The 19,174-nt window shown below is 56.0% G+C and overlaps 1 protein-coding gene across 5 annotated transcripts in view; it reads left to right on the top strand.

Annotated features, from left to right (window-relative positions):
• Positions 1-19,174, top strand: part of PRR5 (proline rich 5) — a 77,480-nt gene that overhangs the window by 33,455 nt on the left and 24,851 nt on the right. For all 5 annotated transcript variants that reach the window (XM_073006618.1, XM_073006619.1, XM_007976049.3 and 2 more), the window contains one exon: positions 11,714-11,794. In XM_073006618.1, the coding sequence (XP_072862719.1) occupies positions 11,714-11,794 (81 nt within the window). The remainder of the gene's footprint in view (positions 1-11,713; positions 11,795-19,174) is intronic.

Raw genomic sequence — 19,174 nt, 5'->3', positions numbered from 1 at the left:
GTGTCTCTTTAAGGTCCCTTAGGCTTTCCCTGGAGAGGCCCCCTGTCCTCCAGCTGTCAGCAGGGGGTGCGGCAGCTGCGAGGCATTCTTTAAAGGACCCTCCTCCAGGGGTCATTCCCAGACAAGCAGGGGCCTGGGAAGCCCCTTCCCCCCAGCTTTGTTTGAGGAGCAAGGCTGGGATCTGAAAAAGAAACGATTTATTTAGTGGAACTCGCCAGCGTCTCTGCTCCCTAGGAAAATGAGAGGCAGGAAAAAGTGAGGCAGGCTGTTCGGGGGAGGCTGTGGACGCTGCCCCTCTCGCCCCCACACCTGGCAGTGAAATCTTGCCAGATGCTCCACCGGCTGTGGTCTTGGCCACCAGGAACCCGGCTGTCACTTGGACACACGTTGTTTTCACTTCATTGAATGCATTGTGAGCCAGCGAGATCCTCTTCAAACGTGGTCTCTTCTGTCTCTGAGTTGCAAACTGCTAGAGAGCTGGCAAGTGCCTGCCTCCGTTTCCCTGTCCTGTCAGTGGATATTCGCATTCCTCTCTGTGGGGAGGGCTGGTGTGGGAACAGTGAAGGAAGGACTCCTGTTGGGAAATCTCACTGAGCCAGGGACTCCACAGTGTCTTAAGAGCTGTGTTCTCCACCAGGCACGGCAGCTCACACCAGCACTTTGGGAGGCCAAGATGGGAAGATTATTTAAGCCAGGGAGGTCGAGGCTGCCATGAGCCATGATGCCACCACTGCACTCCAGCCTGGGTGACAGAGCAAGACCCTATCAAAAAAAAAAAAAAAAAAGAGCAGTGTTCTCCTCCAGTTTTGAGATGAAAGCCATCTCTTTCTCCTTGTTTCTCTGCCGTGATTTAGAGGAAAGAGCTAAATAGACTTATTTCAAATCCCAATTCTGCCCCTTCCCTACTCTGTGGTCTTGAGCAAGTCACTTAACCTCTGTGGTCCTCAATTTCCTTATCCATAAAACAGGCCCATGATAGTACCCACCTGACAGGGCTGTTGTAGGGATGAAATTTGAACATGCAAAATAAAGCCCTCAACACAGTGCTTAACACGTAGTAGATCCTCTGTACCTCACAGCTCAAGCCCAGACTCACGCAGGGGATGGGTGTCGGGGTGTCCCTGTAGGGATGGTGTTTGGAGGGCTCCACAGGAGTCAGCCAGTTCCTGAGCACCCACCAACAGCCACTTGGTGAGCTGCCTCCCACCCCCGAGTTGGGGTGTCCTGCTGCGGGTCCCCAGACAGGTGGGGGCACTGGCTGTTTGCTGGCTCAGAGGGCTTAGACACTGCCATCAGCCCATCTTGGGTGACCCTGGAGTGGGCTCAGAGTCTTAAGTGTCTTCTCAGAGCTCAGGGAGGCCTTGCAGGCAGAGGCTGCCTGAGTCCCCCCACCAGATTTCACTCAGCAGCCTGGCGGATTACAGAGAAATGCCAGCCCCTCCCCGCAGCACCTTCAGGGCTCCAGGTCTCCCAGCCCTTAGGCCTGCGTCAGCTCCTGCCGCCCCAGGCAGCAGGGACACAGCCATTTCCTGCACTCCTCTTCTGTGCCACGCCCCAGGCCAGATCCGTTCACCGCCCTTAACTGACTTTGCCACTCTCCTAGCCCAGTGAGGGAGGTATTACCAGCACCCCCCACCAAGAGAGGCAGAAGGGCAGAGAGAGCACCCAGGAGACCTGCCCAGTTCATCCATCACCTGCGCAGGATGCAGCAGAGCCTGCGCCCCGGCTCTCCTTCCCAGCAGATGTGGGAGATGGAGCCAAGAGAAGGCAAAGTGCCTTCCCCAGCCAAGTCCCTGAGTGGAAACCGCAGGGGGCAGGGCACCCCTTCTGGTCCCTGTCTGCCTGCTCCTGCTCCTAGCAGTGCTCCCTGCCAGGGCCCCCCAGGACAACAGGTCTGTGCAGGGTCGGGACAGGCGTGTCATTCTGCAGGGCCTGGCTTGCCAAGCCTTTTGCTCCTCGTTGTGAGTCTAGTACACACCCCGTTTTATCTGTGTGACTGTATTAGCTTCCCAGAGCTGCTGTAACAAAGATCACAAACTCGGTGGCCTAAAACAGCAGAAATTTGTTCCCTCACAGTTCTGGAGCCAGAAGCTGGAAGTCCAGGTGTCACTACCACCAGAGGCTCTAGGGGAGGAGCCTTCCCTGCTTCTTGCAGCTTCTGGTGGCTCCTTGGCTTGTGGCTGCATCACTCCGATATGTACCTCCCCATGGCTTTCATTTCCATGTCCAAGTCTCCCTCTCCTGTCTCTTTCTCTCTCTCTCTTTTTTTTTTTCTTTCTTGAGACGGAGTTTTGCTCTTACTGCCCAGGCTGGAGTGCAATGGTGCAATCTCAGCTCACTGCAGCCTCTGCCTCCCAGGTTCAAGCAATTCTCCTGCCTCAGCCTCCAGAGTTGCTGAGATTACAGGTGCCCACCGTCAGGCCCGGCTAATTTTTTGTGCTTTTAGTAGAGACGGGGTTTCGCCACGTTGGTTAGGCTGGTCTCAAACTTCTTACCTCAGGTGATCCACCTGCCTCGGCCTCCCAAAGTGCTGGGATTACAGGTGTGAACCACCATGCCTGGCCTCTTTTTTTTTTTTGAGATAGAATCTTGCTCTGTCACCCAGGCTGCAGTGCAGTGGCACAATCTCAGCTCACTGCAACCTCCGCCTCCTGGGTTCAGGTGATTCTCCTGTCTCAGCCTCCCGAGTAGCTGGGATTACAGGTGTGCACCACCATGCCCAGCTAATTTTTGTTTTTGTTTTTGTTTTTTGAGATAAGAGTCTCACTCTGTCACCCAGGCTGGAGTGCAGTGGTGCAATCTCGGCTCATTGCATTCTCCGCCCGCGATTCTCCTGCCTTAGCCTCCCGAATAGCTGGGATTGTAGGCGCCCACCACCACGCCCAGCTAATTTTTGTATTTTTAGTAGAGACAGGGTTTCACCTTGTTGGCCAGGCTGTTCTCGAACTCCTGACCTCACGTGGTCCGCCTGTCTTGGCCTCCAGAAGTGCTGGGATTGCAGGTGTGAGCCACCACATTGGGCTCCCTCTCCTTTCCCTTGTAAAAACACTAGTTATTGGATTTAGGGCCCATCCTTCATTAAGGACCATGTCCAGATCCTTAATTAAGTACCGCTGCAAAGAACCTATTTCCATAGTGTAAGGCTTGCTGTGTCATGAGAAGTGAATCCAAGTCATTGATTGATTGATTCATTCATTCATTGACTGTGCTGGCACTGTGCTGCTCAGGACATCAATTCAGCGGAGAACAGCCTCCTGGAGCTTAGAGTTCCCACAGGGAGGCATTGGTAAATAAACGAGGAGGGAAGTAAACGCAGGTGGGCTTGGTGCTGGGAAGAAGGTGAACCCGGGGCGCTGGAGTGCTGAGCATTTCACTGGGGGTCTGCTTTCCTTTCTTTCCTCCATGGAGGTTGATTCTGTAGGTGTGCAGGAAATGTTTGGTTTTTCTCTTTTGAGAGAGGGTCTTGCTCTGTCACCTGGGCTGGAGTACAGTGGCACAATCATGGCTCAGGCAGCCTTGACTGCCCAGGCTCCAGCGATCCTCCCACCTCAGCCTCCCAAGTAGCTACAGGTGTGTGCCATCACACTGGCTAATTTTTTTTTTTTTTTTTTTTGTATTTTTGGTGAAGATAGGGTTTCGCCATATTGTCCAGGCTGATCTCAAACTCCTGAGCTCAAGCAATCCACCTGTCTTGGTCTCCCAGAGTGCTGGGATTGTAGGCATAAGCCACTGCACTGGGCCCAGGAAGTGCTTGTAAGGGAGCTGTGGATGCCAGGCTGGCCTGCCGGCCGGGCCCCCCTTAAGCAACATAAACCAGGACTGCAGAGGTGGTTTCCTGAGTGCCCACTGCTTATTTATTGGTCCCATTTTGCCCCTAGCGTGTGACAGGTCTGCTGCTCATTGCGAAGGCTGCAGAGATGTGTCCCCATCAGACTCTCCCAGGCTGGTGGGGTGACAGATAAAGACATGAAGGCTGACGTACCACACCCCTGGCACCCCCATCCTTATCCCCTTCCTTCCTTCCTCCCTCCTCAGGGACCCCTGGTCCCTATTCCCTGCTAGCTCCCAGGCAGCTCCACTTCCCTCCGCCCTGGGTCTGGCCCCTGTGCCCCTGCAGGGCCTCCAGCTATGAAGGTCATGCTCTTGGGTTGTGGGGCCAAGTTGTGCTTTCACATCTTCCCACTGGAGGAGGAGGTGGGACGGGAGCGGCCACTGGGGCGTACCCTGCAGGCAGAGCTGAAGTAGCCCTGGGGAGGGCCTGTGTGGAGGAGGGCGTGTACGCCAGCCTGAGGAGCCGGGGCATGAGGGTGCCCTGCTTGGAGGCTCCGGCAGGGGCAGGCGGCCCAGTGACCCCCTCACTAGGCCCCAGTCGCCAGCATGCCCTTGGAGGACTCTGTGCTTGTGCCCTAGGCCTGGCCCCAGCCTCTGCCTCCTGGCAGGGATACATCTTGCCATCCCCTCCTGCCTCCCCCAGCCCTGGAGGCTCTAGAGAAACTTCCAAAAGATGCCCCAGATCCAGAGCGGGCCCCAAAATGCCATGAGGGCACGTGGAGGTGCCCAAGCCCTCTGAGCCAGTGCCCCGCCGGACTATGAGGGCACGTGGGGATACCAAGCCCTCTGAGTCAGTGCCCCGCCGGACTATGAGGGCACATGGGGGTACCAAGCCCTCTGAGTCAGTGCCCCGCCAGTTGCCCTCACTTCTGTCCGGGGATCCCCAGCAGGGCAGACCACTGCAGGAGACCCCAGCTGGGGGTGGGAGGAGCTCCCCAAGCCCCACCCCTGCAGTCCACCCCAACACAGACCCCTCCATGTGTTTGGGCCGAAGGGCCTCAACCGTGATGGGATACTTCCTCCTTGCCAGGCCTGTGTCTCCCAAATGCTTGAGGCTTTAGAGAGCCAGGCCTATCTCCCCCTTGAAGTGGAGGCCCAGGCAGGCAGGAGTATTGCGTGGCCCCAAGATGCCAGCCTGGTGCAGGGCCGGTGATGACTCACTTCTCACTCACTCCGCACAAATCCACCTCCAAGGCTAGGGTGACTGTCTTCAGCCTACAAATGGGGAAACCTGGCCGGATGTGGTGGCTCATGCCTGTAATCCCAGCTACTCGGGAGGCTGAGGCAGGAGAATCGCTTGAACCTGGGAGAGGGAGGTTGCAGTGAGTCGAGACCACGCCACTGCACTCCAGCCTGGGAGACAGAGCTGAGACTACAACACGAAAAACAAATAGGGAAACCAATGCCAGAGGAGAAAAGGGACTCAAAATCCCCTGCTAATGTCCGGGTCTGGGGTCTGAACCCAGGTCTAACATGGGGCCAGGACACAGGGACACATGTGGGTTCGTGTTCCGGCTGTGGCCAGGGTGAGGTGGGTGTTGATGGCAAGAGCTGGCTTCCATAGCTAGGGTGGGAGCACAAGAGCAGGGCCCTATAGGACCTTGTCTGCGCTCCCTAGTCCTGGACAGGAACCAGCTGAGGCTGTGACCACTCCAGCCACCTGCCCCAACCCTGCACCCATGTCTCCCCCAGCAACCCTGTGCTCCCCATTACATAGCAGTGGTTCCACCTACACCCCGACCTGTACTGGGCCCTGTGGGTGAACTTTCATTCCCCACAGCAACCTTTAAGGTGAGATCAATACTCCCATTTTGCAGATGAGCAAACTGAGGCTCAGAACGGTACGGGGAGGTCAAGCGCGGTAGCTCACACCTGTAATCCCAGCACTTTGGGAGGCCGAGGCGGGTGGATCACCTGAGGTCATGAGTTCACGATCAGCCTGGCCAACATGGTGAAACCCGTCTCTACTAAAAATAAAAAAAAAAAATTAGCTCACTGTGGTGGCGGGCACCCATAGTCCCAGCTACTCGGGAGGCTGAGGCAGGACAATCGCTTGAACCTGGGAGGTGGAGGTTGTAGTGAGCTAAGATTGCGCCATTGCACTCCAGCCTGGGGGACAGAGTGAGACTCTGTTTCAAAAAAACAGAAAAAAAAGAAGAAAAAAAAAAAAACAGTACAGGGACTGCCCAGGTTCATGCAGTGAGTTGGGGCGGAAGCTGAGGTTCAACCTAGGTCTCACTGGAAGCACGTGCTCATGGGAGTCTCTGAAGGCCAGAGGATGTTGGCTGAAGCCTCAAGGCTGGATGGGGGCCTGGATGCAGTGAGGGGGCCTGTGTCTGATTCCCCACTACCCCTGCCTGCGGCTCCGCACCACCCCCTGCCTGCTTGCTCTGGGTCCCAAGCTCCCTGCCCCTTGGAAGCAGCCTGGGCAGATCTCTTGCCCTAGTTCCCAGAACCTGTGACTGTGAGGCTTTATGTGTTGAAAAGGACTTTGTAATCACAAGGGTCTGTGTGAGGGAGAGGCGGGGGTAAAAGAGACAGGGATGCAGTGACGGACTCAGAGAGCTGGGAAAGTGTCACACTGCTGGCTGTGAAAACGGAGGAAGGGGCCGTGAGCTGAAGAATGTGGGCACTTCTGGGAGATGGAAAAGGCAGGTATTTCTCCCCCAACCCGAGCCTCCAGAAGGAACAGCCCCACCAACACCTTGATTTTAGTCCAGGAAAATGGATTTAGAACGTCCAGGCCAGGTGCAGTGGCTCACACCTGTAATCTCAGCACTTTGGAAGGCAAGTGCAGGCGAATCACCTGAGGTCAGGAGTTCAAGATCAGCCTGGACAACATGGTGGAACCCCATCTCTACTCAAAATACAAAAATTAGCCAGGTGTGGTGGCGCACACCTGTAATCCCAGGTCCTCTGGAGGCTGAGGCAGGAGAATCGCTTGAGCCCGGGAGGTGGAGGTTGCAGTGAGCTGAGATTGTACCGATTGCACCGCTGCACTCCAGCCTGGGCGACAGAACGAGACTCCATCTCAAAAAAGCAGAAACAAAGAACTTCCGACCTCAGAACCACTGGGGAACAAATTTGAGTTGTTTTCAGCCACCAAGTTAGGGGTGATTTGTTACAGCAGCCATGAAAACTCACACACTGAGCGACTCTTCCTCCCTCGAGTGTGCGGTGGTATGCCACTCCGAACCCCCACCCGCACCCCTCCCCACCGTGCCTCGTGCTGGGGAGGAGGAGGGTGGAAATGGGATGTGAGGCAGAGGGGCCTGAGGATGGGCAGGCAGCCAAGGGGAGGCCGCGGGCACGGCACCGTCCCCCTCCACGGCCTGTTCTGGACAGACGGGGCAGAGCCCAGCTTTGCTGAGTGGGCCTAGATGCCCCCATACAGCCCTAGGGTAGCCCCGGCCAGGGTGGCCACAGGCTAGTGCCCTCAGATCAGCCCCAGGGCCTCAGCCCTTCTTCAGCCCAAGCCCCAGCGGCAGCAGATCTCAGCCCTGCCAGGCACCATGGAGCCTCCCTAAGGGTCGTGCCCTTCTCTCCCTCACCTGCACCCGCGCAGCGCTCAGGAGGGGCTGGCCCCCCTGCTGGGACTTGGCCTCAGGAGGACTTACCCTCCTGGGATGTGAGGCCCTGCCCTGGGAGGGCACTGCCTGTTGGGGCTGGGGGGCTTCCTAGAGGAGGCGGTCCACATCTGGACAAGGGAGGTCATGGGCCGTTTCCACTCGAGCCCTCACCCCGAAGCCACGGCAGTGTCCCCTGTGGTTTCCAGGGGACATTTACACCTGCACCAACTAGGGCTGACTGTTGGGCCCGGAGGGGCAGCTGGGGTTTCGTTTCTGTTTTGGGAGATGACAGGTCACGTGAGACCCTCCCACCCTCCCCGCCCTTCCTCTATCCCTGAGTGGCCCTCAAGCTTTCTTGTTTACCCAACACCCTTACCCCACTGTCTCCAAGGGTTTGGGTGGGGGTGGAGAGGAGCAGAGGTCCTGAGCGGCCTGGGGGTGGGGGAGGGGCCTCTGCGGGTGCCAGGCTGTGTGCCTCTGTGTCTTCTCCTGTAACCTGGGGCCTGGTGGTTAGAGGACTGAGAAGCCACAGAGCAGGTGGGCCCAGGCTGGGTGTGGCCAAGGAGTGGTAGATGCAAGCCCCACCCTATAGCTTCACGGAAAAGGCTGCAGGGCAGGGCAGGGCATGCTGACCTTACAGCAACCCGGGCAGTGGCACTGTACTGAGAAGTCCATTTTCCTGCTGGGGACCCTAAACCACTGAGTGGTTAGGTGGTAACTTGGCAGAGTTACCCAGCCCGGAAGTGTAGTGCTGGGATTCAAACCCAGGCCTACACCTTGGACCAACCTGGGGATGGGAGGAAGTTCAGGGTCCGCGGAGGGAGGAGGCAGGGGTGGGGAGTGTGGATGGGAGAACGTCCAGGGCAAGGAGCCCAGGAGAGGCTCAGGCCCCTGGGTGGGGAAGGGCGCGCCACGGCATTTGCGGGCAGGTGCTTGCTGGGCTTTGCTCTGTGCAGCCAGAGTGTGAGGCTAGGTGGGGCATCGGGAGGTCTAACTATAAGCCAGGTATACCCTTCCTCCCCTAAAAAGAAGACCATGGTCAAAGTAACTAGCTCTCCCACACAGCTGCAAGGGAGGGCAGGTGGAGGGCGAGCCCCAGAGAGAGGGAACAGCAGGACGGAGGCCCGGCGCGGGAAGAAGCCACAGCAGCTCCAGCCTGGGGCCTCAAGGGGATAGTGAGGAGGGCTGTGTGAGTGACACCAGACCCCAAGAGGGCTGCAGGTCAGAGGGAGAACTTCTTCCAGAGGCCCCATGGTGTAGGGTCACCTCTGGCAGGGTGACCAGAGTGGGCTGGAGGCCCCCAGGAGGTTTAATGAAGGACCGGCTGCTCAGGGCAGGTCACTGAGGACAGCAGGGCTGAAGCCTGGGACCCGCTGTGAGCCTTGGCGGCCCTGGCGACACCACTGCACTGTCTCCTCTGCCTGAATTGGGTCCAGCAGTGGCTCCACCATGCACTGTAAGGGAGGCCTGGGCTCCAGGAGAGAACTTGGGAAGGCGCCCCTGAACCTCCATCTAGGGTCTGGAGACAATGGCCAGGAGTACCTCCACCCGCCATATCCCAGAGGCCCTCCCAGCCAGTGCAGGGCTCCACCGCCTCCAACCCACCCCAGCAGCTGCCACAGGGCTGGAGGGCGTCTGCAGCTGCCAGGATTGCAGGGTGGCCGCTGTTGGGGGACAGCTGGTTTCCTAGCGGACTTCCTTCGGGATTTTCAACTTTTTTTAGTCTGAAAGTGGGGGCGGGGGCAGCTCTACTGTGACATAGTTGTGGGGCTGGGGCCACCCCAGGGCTTCTCACAGGGGAGCATCATCCCAGCCATGAGGGGATGACCAGCCACCAGCCTCTCTCCTGGGCCGGCTCATCTTTCAAACTCACTGGGGGTGACACTCTTACGATTCCCGACTTACAGTAAGCAAAGGTAGAGAGCCTGTGTCGCCAGACAGGGGACTAAGGAGCATTCCGGTGCAGTCGGGCACCCCAGGCCAGGGATGCATATCCGGCGTGATCTCCGCCGGTGCCCGCTGAGAAGCTGATGAAGCCCTGGGCAGAGCTGGGTCTCAGCCTGCAGCCGGGCCAGGCCAAGCACCAGCTGTGGAACCCGGCAGAGCCCCCATGCTCCTCAGAGCCTCCTCGAAGCGTGTGGAGTATGAGGCCTGTGACTGCCCTGCGCCCGAGAGGACACGGAGACGGGAAGCCCTGCCCAGCCCCGGCTCCGTGTGGGGACGATGCCTGGGAGAAGGAGCACAGGGGAGTTCGGGTGCACAGGGGTCCAAGATGCCGGCTGCTCTGTGACTTCCAGCAGAGGACTTAGCCACTTGGGCCTTGGTTTTCTCATCTGCAAAATGGGTGGCCAAGTCACAGGCAAGGGTAGAGTTAAAGCAGGGGAGGACGTTAGGAGCGTGGTGGCGGCCGCCTGCTTTGTGGTGTGGGCAGCATCCTGTGGACAGCCGTCCCCTCCAAGGTGAGAAGTGTGGTGCTCGTCTGCCATAGGAGCCTTAGGGCTGCAGCCAGGTCCTGGGTGGGAGGTGGCTGTTGTACCCAGACCTGGTTCTCACCCTGAGGACCTGTGGCCAGTCGCGGGCATTCATGACCAGGAAAGTGAATCAGCAAAGTGCTGGTGGAGAGTCAGCACTGGGAAGGAAAGGGTCAGGGGTCAGAGGGCTTCTCGAAGGTGGTAGCCTCTGAATCAAGATGAATAGCTGTTTGCCTCATGGATAGGGACGAGAAGGGCCTTCCAGACAGGAGGGGCAGTGGGTACTAAGACCCAGAGATGTGGTGCCGCCCGGAGGGTCCTACACTGTCTAGGGTCAGAGCTCAGGATTCCTGGGAGTGTGGGGAGGGGCCGTGTCGGGAGGACCCTGGATGCTGCCTGCAGGACCTCAGGCTGTGCCTGCCGGGCAGTGGCTGCCTCACAAAACCCTGGGCAGGGAAGGAACTGCGGCCTCCGCAGAGGGTGGATGTGGTGGAGAGGTGGGAGGCCGGCTCGTGTCATCCAAGGTCCAGGCAAGCCAGGAAGGGGCGCAGGGAGAGCTCTAGAAGGTAGAAATGGGCCGGACTTCCCAACCTCAGGTGATTCGACCTCCTCAGCCTCCCAAAGTGCTGGGATTACAGGCATGAGCCATCCTGCCTGGCCTAATTTTTGTATTTTTAGTAGAGACAAGGTTTCGCCATGTTGGTCAGGCTGGTCTCAAACACCTGTCCTCAGGTGATCCGCCCATCTTGGTCTCCCAGAGTGCTGGGATCACAGGAGTGAGCCACCGCACCTGGCCTGTTTTCGGTTTGTGTAGAGGCAGGATCTCACTGTGTTGCCCAGGCTGGTCTTGACCTCCCAGCCTCAAGCAATCCTCCTGCCTTGGCCTCCCAGAGTGTTGGGATTACAGGCGTGAACCACTGCGCCCTGCTGCCACAGCTACTTTCACATCACAACAGTCACGTTGAGCAGTTGTAACAGAGACTGGTGACCCATGAAGCCTAAACGATTTGCTTTCTATCCCTTCACAGAAAATGTTTGCCAGCGCCTGCCTTAGAGAGTTTTGTTTTGTTTGAGACGGAGTTTCGCTCTGTCGCCCAGGCTGGAGTGCAGTGGCGCGATCTCAGCTCACTACAAGCTCCGCCTCCCGGGTTCCCGCCATTCTCCTGCCTCAGCTTCCTGAGTAGCTGGGACTACAGGCACCCGCCATCGCACCCTGATGATTTTTTGTATTTTTAGTAGAGACGGGGTTTCTCCAGATCAGCCACGATGGTCTCGATCTGCTGACCTTGTGATCCACCGCCTTGGCCTCCCAAAGTGCTGGGATTACAGGCGTGAGCCACCGCGCCCGGCAACCTTAGAGAGTTTTACAAACAGGGGCAGGAAGCACGAGGGGGTCGGGAGCCCCGCAGCTGGCTAGGGACGCAGTGATGCTCCTGAACTCGGGGTGGCCGTGGAGGTAGAGAAGGGGCAACAGTCCACAGGACTTGGATGTTTTTGGGGGTGGGAGAGGCGCAGGGGTTTCATGGTTTCTGGCCTGGGCAGGGTGGGGTTAAGAACCCAGGAAGGAAGCAGAGCTGGCTGAGGTTTGGCCACATAGTGTGCAGAGGACACGGGAGCAAGGTCCTGGGGCGGTGACCAGAGGGCACCTGGTGATACAGGCTGGGCTCCAGCAGGGCTGGGCCGGGGTTGCAGGGCCTCGGAGTTGAAGTGGGTATGAGCAGGGTCCTGCAGGGACGGCGATCCTGCCCTTCTAAGAGAGAGGGAAAGAGGAAGGGGGCCTGATGGGCAACCAGGGGGCTCTCAGACCTCAGGACTGCAGTGTTCTCTTCCCTCTGCCCACAGCATCCACAACGGGGTGATTGCTGTCTTCCAGCGCAAGGGGCTGCCCGACCAGGAGCTCTTCAGCCTCAACGAGGGTGTCCGGTGAGTGTCTGTCCCACCTTGGGCCAGGATCCTTGAGTGGCAGGGAGAGCTAGGCCCAGAGTCGGAGGCCCCAGCCAGGCCCCTGACCCATCAGCCACGCCTGGGCTTCCTCCCCTGAGAGGCCATCTGTCAACGGGAGAGCGAGGTCCAAGTTAGCAGTGGCCACGGGGCCAGGACCTCCACAAACCACTTCAGGCCTGGTGGCCCTGCGCCCCCCCCCCCCCCCCCCAGAGAAGGGTCTTCAAGGGGAAGCGGGGTGGGACTTGGACAGCTGCTGGAGATGACGCTGGCGGCCCCCACTGGTGCTGAGCATCACGAAGGACTTTTATTCTGTTAAAGAGGAAGGACCCACCTGCCTAATGATGGGAGTGTCATTCCCGGAAAAGCAATTCCAGCCTTGCCAAACGCCCCTCGTTTCCTGTGAATAGCCGGGAAATGAGGATTGCGAAGCAGCAGGCTGGACGCACACCCACTGAGCTGCTGCCCCGAGCCAGGTGGCAGGAGCTTCAAGGGAGTCCAGGATTGCCATTTGTAGTGGAGGAGGCCAAAGCTCAGAGAAGTCAAGAGACTCGCCCCGGATCACACAGCTGCTCCAAGGAGGCGGTTCCCAGCTCTGTGCTGTTTCCTTTGGCCCTGACCCTGTTACCTTGTCCCTGTGTCAAAAGAATACTGGCAAAATAGGCAGTCATCCTTCCCCTTGTTATTCAGAAGTCAGTGGACTGGCCAGACTTTCATACGCAGGCGCCCCCCTCCACCCTGTGTGGCAATGCTGAAGGGGCCCTTACATGTGGGTAAACTGAGGCCCAATACACTTGTTCAGGGTGTCCTGCTTTTCTCTGGCTCATCTGGCCCACCCCTGGGTGGGGCTCCGGGAGCTCATTTTCCTGATGAGCCTCTGCTTCAGGAAACAGGAGCCTAAAGGATCTGCCGGGGGGTTTGGTTTGGTTCTTGAGACAGGGTCCTGCTCTTGCCCAGGCTGGAGTGTGGTGGTGCAATCTCAGCTCACTGCAACCTCTGCCTTCTGAGCAGAAGCAACCCTCACACCTCAGTGTCCTGAGTGGCTGGGACCACAGGTGTGTACCACTATGCCCGGCTGATTTTTTATGTTTTGCAGAGATGGGAGTCTTACTACCCAGGCTGGTCTCGAACTCCTGGGCTCAAGCCATCCTCCCGCCTCCGGCCTCTCAAAGTGTTAGAATTACAGATGTGAGCCACCATGCCCGGCCAGCGGGGTATTTAAACAACAACAAAAGGAGTTACTTTTAAATTCGCGAATCCAGCGGCAGGCACAGTCCCCGGCTTTGGACACCCTTCTCCCTTGCCCGTCCTTGGCATGAACAGCGTTGGTAATTGGCTATTCTTGCTGCTGCCTCTCCACAGGGCTGATACAGAGCACATGGCCTCCCCAGGAGGGTGTGCTGGGGGTGGGTGCACAGAGAAGCTGTCCTGGGCCCCAGGCTTCCCTTGCCAGCCCCAGGATTCTACCCAAGAAATGGGTAAAAATCGGGGGCTGTGTTAGACTTTGAGCCCCCCTGGGCAGTTAGGTTATTTGGAGCAACTTCTTTTTAGCCAGTTGAGAATTAAGTGCTGGAAGGTTTAAGGAATAAGAGCAGGGTCTTTTTACTGAAGCCTTGCTCTGTGCCAGCCTTAGACCAGGAGTTTTCCACGCCAAACCCATCCGTGGCCTGGAGCAGTGGCTCATGCCTGTTATCTCAGCACGTTGGGAAGCCAAGGTTGGGGGATCGCCAGAGGCCAGGAGTTTGAGACCAACATGACAAGACCCCTTCTCTATTAATATGTGCTAACATTTTTTAAAAGTAAATTTAAAAAACACTCATCTACTCTTCACTGCAGCCCTGAGGAGTGGACGCCTTGTTATCTCCATTTTACCGGCGAGGAGACTGAGGCACAGCGGTTGACGTGGGTTGCTGAGGTCACAGGGCTAATAATGAATAGAGCTGGAGCTCAGGCCCCTGCCTTCAGGGTCGCTGGGTTGTTCAGCCCCCTGCCCTACCCCAGCCCTGCTGGACAGCGTGGCCACATTAAATTCAATGACACTAGCCTGGGCACAGTGGCTCACCCTGTAATCCCAGCACTTTGGGAGGCCGAGGCAGGGGGATTGCTTGTGTTCAGGAGTTCAAGACCAACCTGGGCAACATGGTGAAACCCTGTCTGTACCAAAAATACAAAAAATTAGCTGGGCGTGGTGGCGGGTGCCTGTAGTACCAGCTACTTGGGAGGTTGAGGCCTGAGAATCGTGTGAGCCCGGAGGCAGAGGTTGCAATGAGCCAAGACTATGCCACTGCATTTCAGCCTGGGTAACAGAGTAAGACCCCGTATCAAAAAAAAAAAAAAATGACTTTAATGATACATTAAATCCATAATTGGTCACTAGCTTTGATCCCATGAGATCTCTGTTACTAGAGACATTGATTTCACCAGCATCCAAATGGTCCCCTTTGATTTTTTTTTTTTCAAGACGTAGTTTCACTCTTGTTGCCCAGGCTGGAGTGCAGTGGTGTGACCTCATCTCACTGCAACCTCCGCCTCCCAGGTTCCAGTGATTCTCCTGCCTCAGCCTCCAAGTAGCTGGGATTACAGGCACACATCACCACGCCTGTCCAACTTTTGTATTTTTAGTAGAGATGGGGTTTCACCATGTTGGCCAGGCTGGTCTCAAACTCCTGACCTCAGGTGGTCCACCCACCTCGGCCTCCCAAAGTGCCCGGTATCCAGGAGATTTTCATTACCCCAGCAAGAAAGCTTTAGCAGCCCTTCCTCATACCCTTTCCCCAACCCTGGCAGTGACCACAGACAGCTTTCTGTCTGTGGATGTGCCTATTCTGGACATTCCGTTATCAGTGGAAGTACAGCGGGTGGCCCTTCACGAAGCCTGGCTTCTCTCACTCAGTGCAGTGCTCTTGAGGTCCACTCAAGGAGGAGCACGTACCCCTGCTTCGCTTTTACCACTGCTTCGCTATTTTATTTTATTTTATTTTATTTATTTATTTTATTTTATTTTATTTTATTTTTTTATTTTATTTTATTTTATTTTTTTTTGAGACGGAGTCTCGCTCTGTCGCCCAGGCTGGAGTGCGGTGGCGCGATCTCCGCTCACTGCAAGCTCTGCCTCCCGGGTTCACACCATTCTCCTGCCTCAGCCTCCTGAGTAGCTGGGACTACAGGCACCCGCCACCGCGCCCGGCTAATTTTTTGTATTTTTAGTAGAGACGGGGTTTCACCGTGGTCTCGATCTCCTGACCTTGTGATCCGCCCGCCTCGGCCTCCCAAAGTGCTGGGATTACAGGCGTGAGCCACCGCGCCCGGCCTATTTTTTTTTTTTTTTGAGACGGAGTTTCACTCTTGTCGCCCAGGCTACAGTGCAATGGCGTGATCTCGGCTCACCACAACCTCCGCCTCCCGCGTTCAAGGGATTCTCCTGCCTCGGCTTCCCGAGTAGCTGGGATTACAGGCATGCACCATGATGCCCAGCTAATTTTGTATTTTTAGTAGAGACAGAGACAGGGTTTCTTCATGTTGGTCAGGCTGATCTTGAACTCCTGACCTCAGGTGATCCACCTCGGCCTCCCAGAGTGCTGGGATTACAGGTGTGAGCCATTGCACCTGACCTGCCTACTTTGCTTCTTTTCATGCCATGTCATATTCCGTTGTGTGTATGGAAAGCACGCCGTATGCACACCCACTCCTCTGCTGATGGACGTGGTTCTTTCTACCTTTTGGCTGTGATGAATGACGCTGCTGTGAACATCTGTGTGCAAGAATTTGTGTGGATGCGTGTTTTCATCTCTTTTTTTTTTTCAAGAGTGAGTCTTAATCGGTCACCCAGACTGGAGTGCAGTGGTGCGATCTTGGCTCACTGCAACCTCCGCCTCCCGGGTTCAAGCGATTCTCGTGCCTCAGCCTCCTGAGTAGCTGAGATTACAGGCGTGCACGACCATGCCTGACTAATTTTTATATTTTTAGTAGAGACGGGGTTTCACCGTGTTGGCCAGGCTGGCCTTGAACTCCTGATCTGAAGTGATCTGCCCGCCTCAGCCTCCCAAAGTGCTGGGGTTACAGGCCTGAGCCGCCGCAGCTGGCCTCTTTTCTCTTAGGTTCGTATACCTAGCAGTGGAATTTCTGGGTCCCATGATAACTCTGTGGTTATCTTTTTGAGGTACTCTCGCCTTTCCCACAAAGGCTGTACCATTCCACTGTCCCACTTAGCAGCGTATGAGCAGGGCGGGAGAGTTCAGTTTGTCCACAGCCTCACCAACACTTACTAATTTCCAGGGCTTTCATTCCGAGAAGTGGTGTCTGTTTGTGGTTTTGATTTGCATTTCCCTGATGACTGAGGATGTTGAGCACCTTTTCAGGTGTTTATTGGCCATTTAGGTTTCTTCTTTGGAGAATTGTCTGTTCCCATCACTTGCCCATTTTTCAGTTGGGTTATTTGTCCTTGTATTATTGAGCTATGGGAGTTCTTTATATATTGTGGATCTAGACTCTGTTAGATACTGGTTTGCAAATCTTTCCTCCCATTCTGTGAGCTGTCATTTCGCTTTCTTTCTGTGTCCTTTGAAACACAAAAAGTTTTAATTTGTATAATGTCCAGTTGTCTAGCTATTTTCTTCATCCCTTCCTTTGATCACCTTTCTTCCTCCTAAGGTACGGAAACGGACACACTTTGCGTAATCATTTTTACAGGTAGAGAAAAATCTTTTTCTTTTTTTTTTTTAAGAGACTAGGTCTCGACCTGTTGCCCAGGCCGAAGAGCAGTGGCATGAACATAACTCACTGCCACCTGCAACAATGGGCTCAAGTGATCCTACCACCTCAGCCTCCTGAGTAGCTGGGACTAAAGGCGTCCAGCACCAAGCCCAGCTAATTTTTTTTTATTTTTTCTAGAGATGAGCTCTTGCTCTGTTGCCCAAGCTGGTCTCAAACTCCTGGGCTTAAGCGATCCTCCTGCCTCAGTGTTGGGATTAGGCGGGAGCCACTGTACCTGGCTGAGAAAACAAGAAAAAAATCTTAACGAATAAGTCACTCTCCATCCAGAGGACTGTGGATTTAAGGACCCAAACCTCTTTTTATCTTGATGGCTTTGCATGACATTATCCCTGACCCACCCTCTTAGACAGAGTCTGAGGCCCCGGGCACCCTCATTGTGCTCAGCCATGAAGTCCATTTCCCCTGTGCTTAGTGGCCGGGGCTGCTATGTGCTGCCTGTGTTTTCCCTGCAGAATACAGCCAGGGTGTCTGTCTGGGGCAACCTCTCTTCCAGCATCCCATGTGGCTCATACTGGTCTGCCTTTGACCATGAGAAGCATGCAACTGAGTCCTCAGGGTAGCACAGGAGCTCATGGACAGGAGCTCATGCACACCTGCTCCCTGCAAGGCCTCTCCTGCTGGCTCCTGGCCAAGTCGCAGATGATCTGTCCCTGCCCAGCTCCAGCACCAGGTCCTGCTGGCCTAGCTGCTCCCAGGAAGCAGCAAACCCCCTGGACAGGGTGTCCCAGCCTCTGTTTTCTGACCCTGCAGACCCTTCCCACAGCTGTCTCTCTTGAGGCTGACATCGCAGGTACACCCAGGCTGTCCCCTCTGTAGCCTGCTAGCCCCCCTAGGTCCTGGGATTTACTGCAGCTTTATCCCCTGGGCTCCCCTCCTGTGATCCGAGGACACTCACACCCCCACTTCTCCCTCCCTGGCATGGTGTCCTCTATTCCTAGCATGCATGGGGCTGGCTTGGGGTTCCCCGCAGGGTGTGGTGCCCTCCCACTGTCAGGGAGCCCGTACTCAGCTCAGGCCGGGTGGCCATGCCCGCAGCCTGTCAGCAGCAGGTCTCATGTGCAGGCCAGAGGTGCTGGTTAGATTTAAGCTACTTGACTTTGAAGTTTCCCACAATCCCAGACCGGGCAGGCCCTCTTCTGGTGTCCCATAGAAAGGATGCCTGTTTTTCATCTGCAGGACTAGGGCTCCAACCTTGGGTTCCCTGGTCCAGCCTTTGACTTCATCAGTGCCTTCCCAGAGCCTCAGTCTCCCCATCTCTGTAATGAACATAGTTCCCATCTCATAGGGCTTTTGCATGGTTGGAATTGGTGTATGAACTCACCCCTGCCTGGAAGGGGTCTCACAGGTCAGGAATGAGGGGATCCCAGGTGCTGGCGGCTGCCAGGTGGAAGTCGCCCGTCCATTTAGCATTCATTGTGAGTACCCACTACCTGCAGGCTTGAGAGGTGGACGAGGCCTTCGGCAGCATTCCTGGCCAGAGGCAGTGGGGCCCGAACTGGCCACTCATCCTCAGCCTGTGGTCAGTTCAGATCTGAGGCCGTGTCTGTGCTCTTACTGGGGTCTGGGAGAGTTGGTGGGCACAGTGCAAATGGGGGGATGCTCAGCCATGGTGCCCCTCCCCCCTGCCCAGAAAAGGAGTGCACGCAGTTCATTCACTTCATTCAGTGTGAGCTGCTGGGTGAGAGGAAATGTCGGAGGAGGCGAGGGGAGCCTGAGAGGTGGCCAGTGAGTTGGAGCCACCCCAGGTAGGACTTCGTTAGAGCCGCTCTGGGATTTGAGCTCAGGGGCCATGGTCCTGAAGGAGACATTCATTCCTTCCTTCGTTCCTTCGTCAGCATTCATGCCCGTACTCATCACGGGCAGGGACAGGACCAGGAGGGCTTTTCTGGGCTCCAGCTGCTCCTGGTCCCAGTTGACCCCCGGGACCCTCTGTTACTGGTGGAGGGTGTCCAGGTTCTGGGCGCTTTGAACAAAGAATTGGACAAAACACACACACAAAGCAAGGAAAGCATTAAGCAACAAAAGCAGAGATTTATTGAAAACGAAAGCACACTCCCTACGGTGGAAGCAGGCAAGCAGCTCAAGGTCTTGGTTACAGAATTTTCTGGGGTTTAAGTACCCTCTAGAGGTTTCCCATTGGTTACTTGGTGTACACCCTATGTAAATAAAGTACTGGCCCACAGTCAGTCTGATTGGTTGCGGAAAGCTGAAGCGAAGCACCCTATGCAAACGTCCAATTGGTTGTGGAAAGTGATCAGTCAGAAGCTGAGGTTACAAAGTTACACTCCTATGCAGTTGAAGACTTGGCCCAACCAGTTGTGGTAGGGGTGCTTGCAGTTTTTCATCTTCCGTGCAGAAATGAGAGGGGTTGCAAAGGAAGTAGCCTCTGGTCCTTTTGTTACTTGGGCATGGAATGCTGGGGTGTTCCTTTGGATTTAGTTCTAGGAAGTCAGTGTAAATTGGCCTTAGGTTCCCTGCCTCCAGTCCTTACTCTCCTGCCTCACCTCCTGCTCTGTGTTCACGTGGATCTCAGGCCACAGACAACGGTGCAGAGGCCCAGACGGGAAGGGTCTCTTCCAGAGTCACATG

This window comes from Chlorocebus sabaeus, chromosome 19 (assembly GCF_047675955.1).
Source record: "Chlorocebus sabaeus isolate Y175 chromosome 19, mChlSab1.0.hap1, whole genome shotgun sequence".
NCBI lineage: Eukaryota > Metazoa > Chordata > Mammalia > Primates > Cercopithecidae > Chlorocebus > Chlorocebus sabaeus.
The sequence above is the reverse complement of the archived record's forward strand: the minus strand, read 5'-3'. Positions and strand labels throughout refer to the sequence as shown.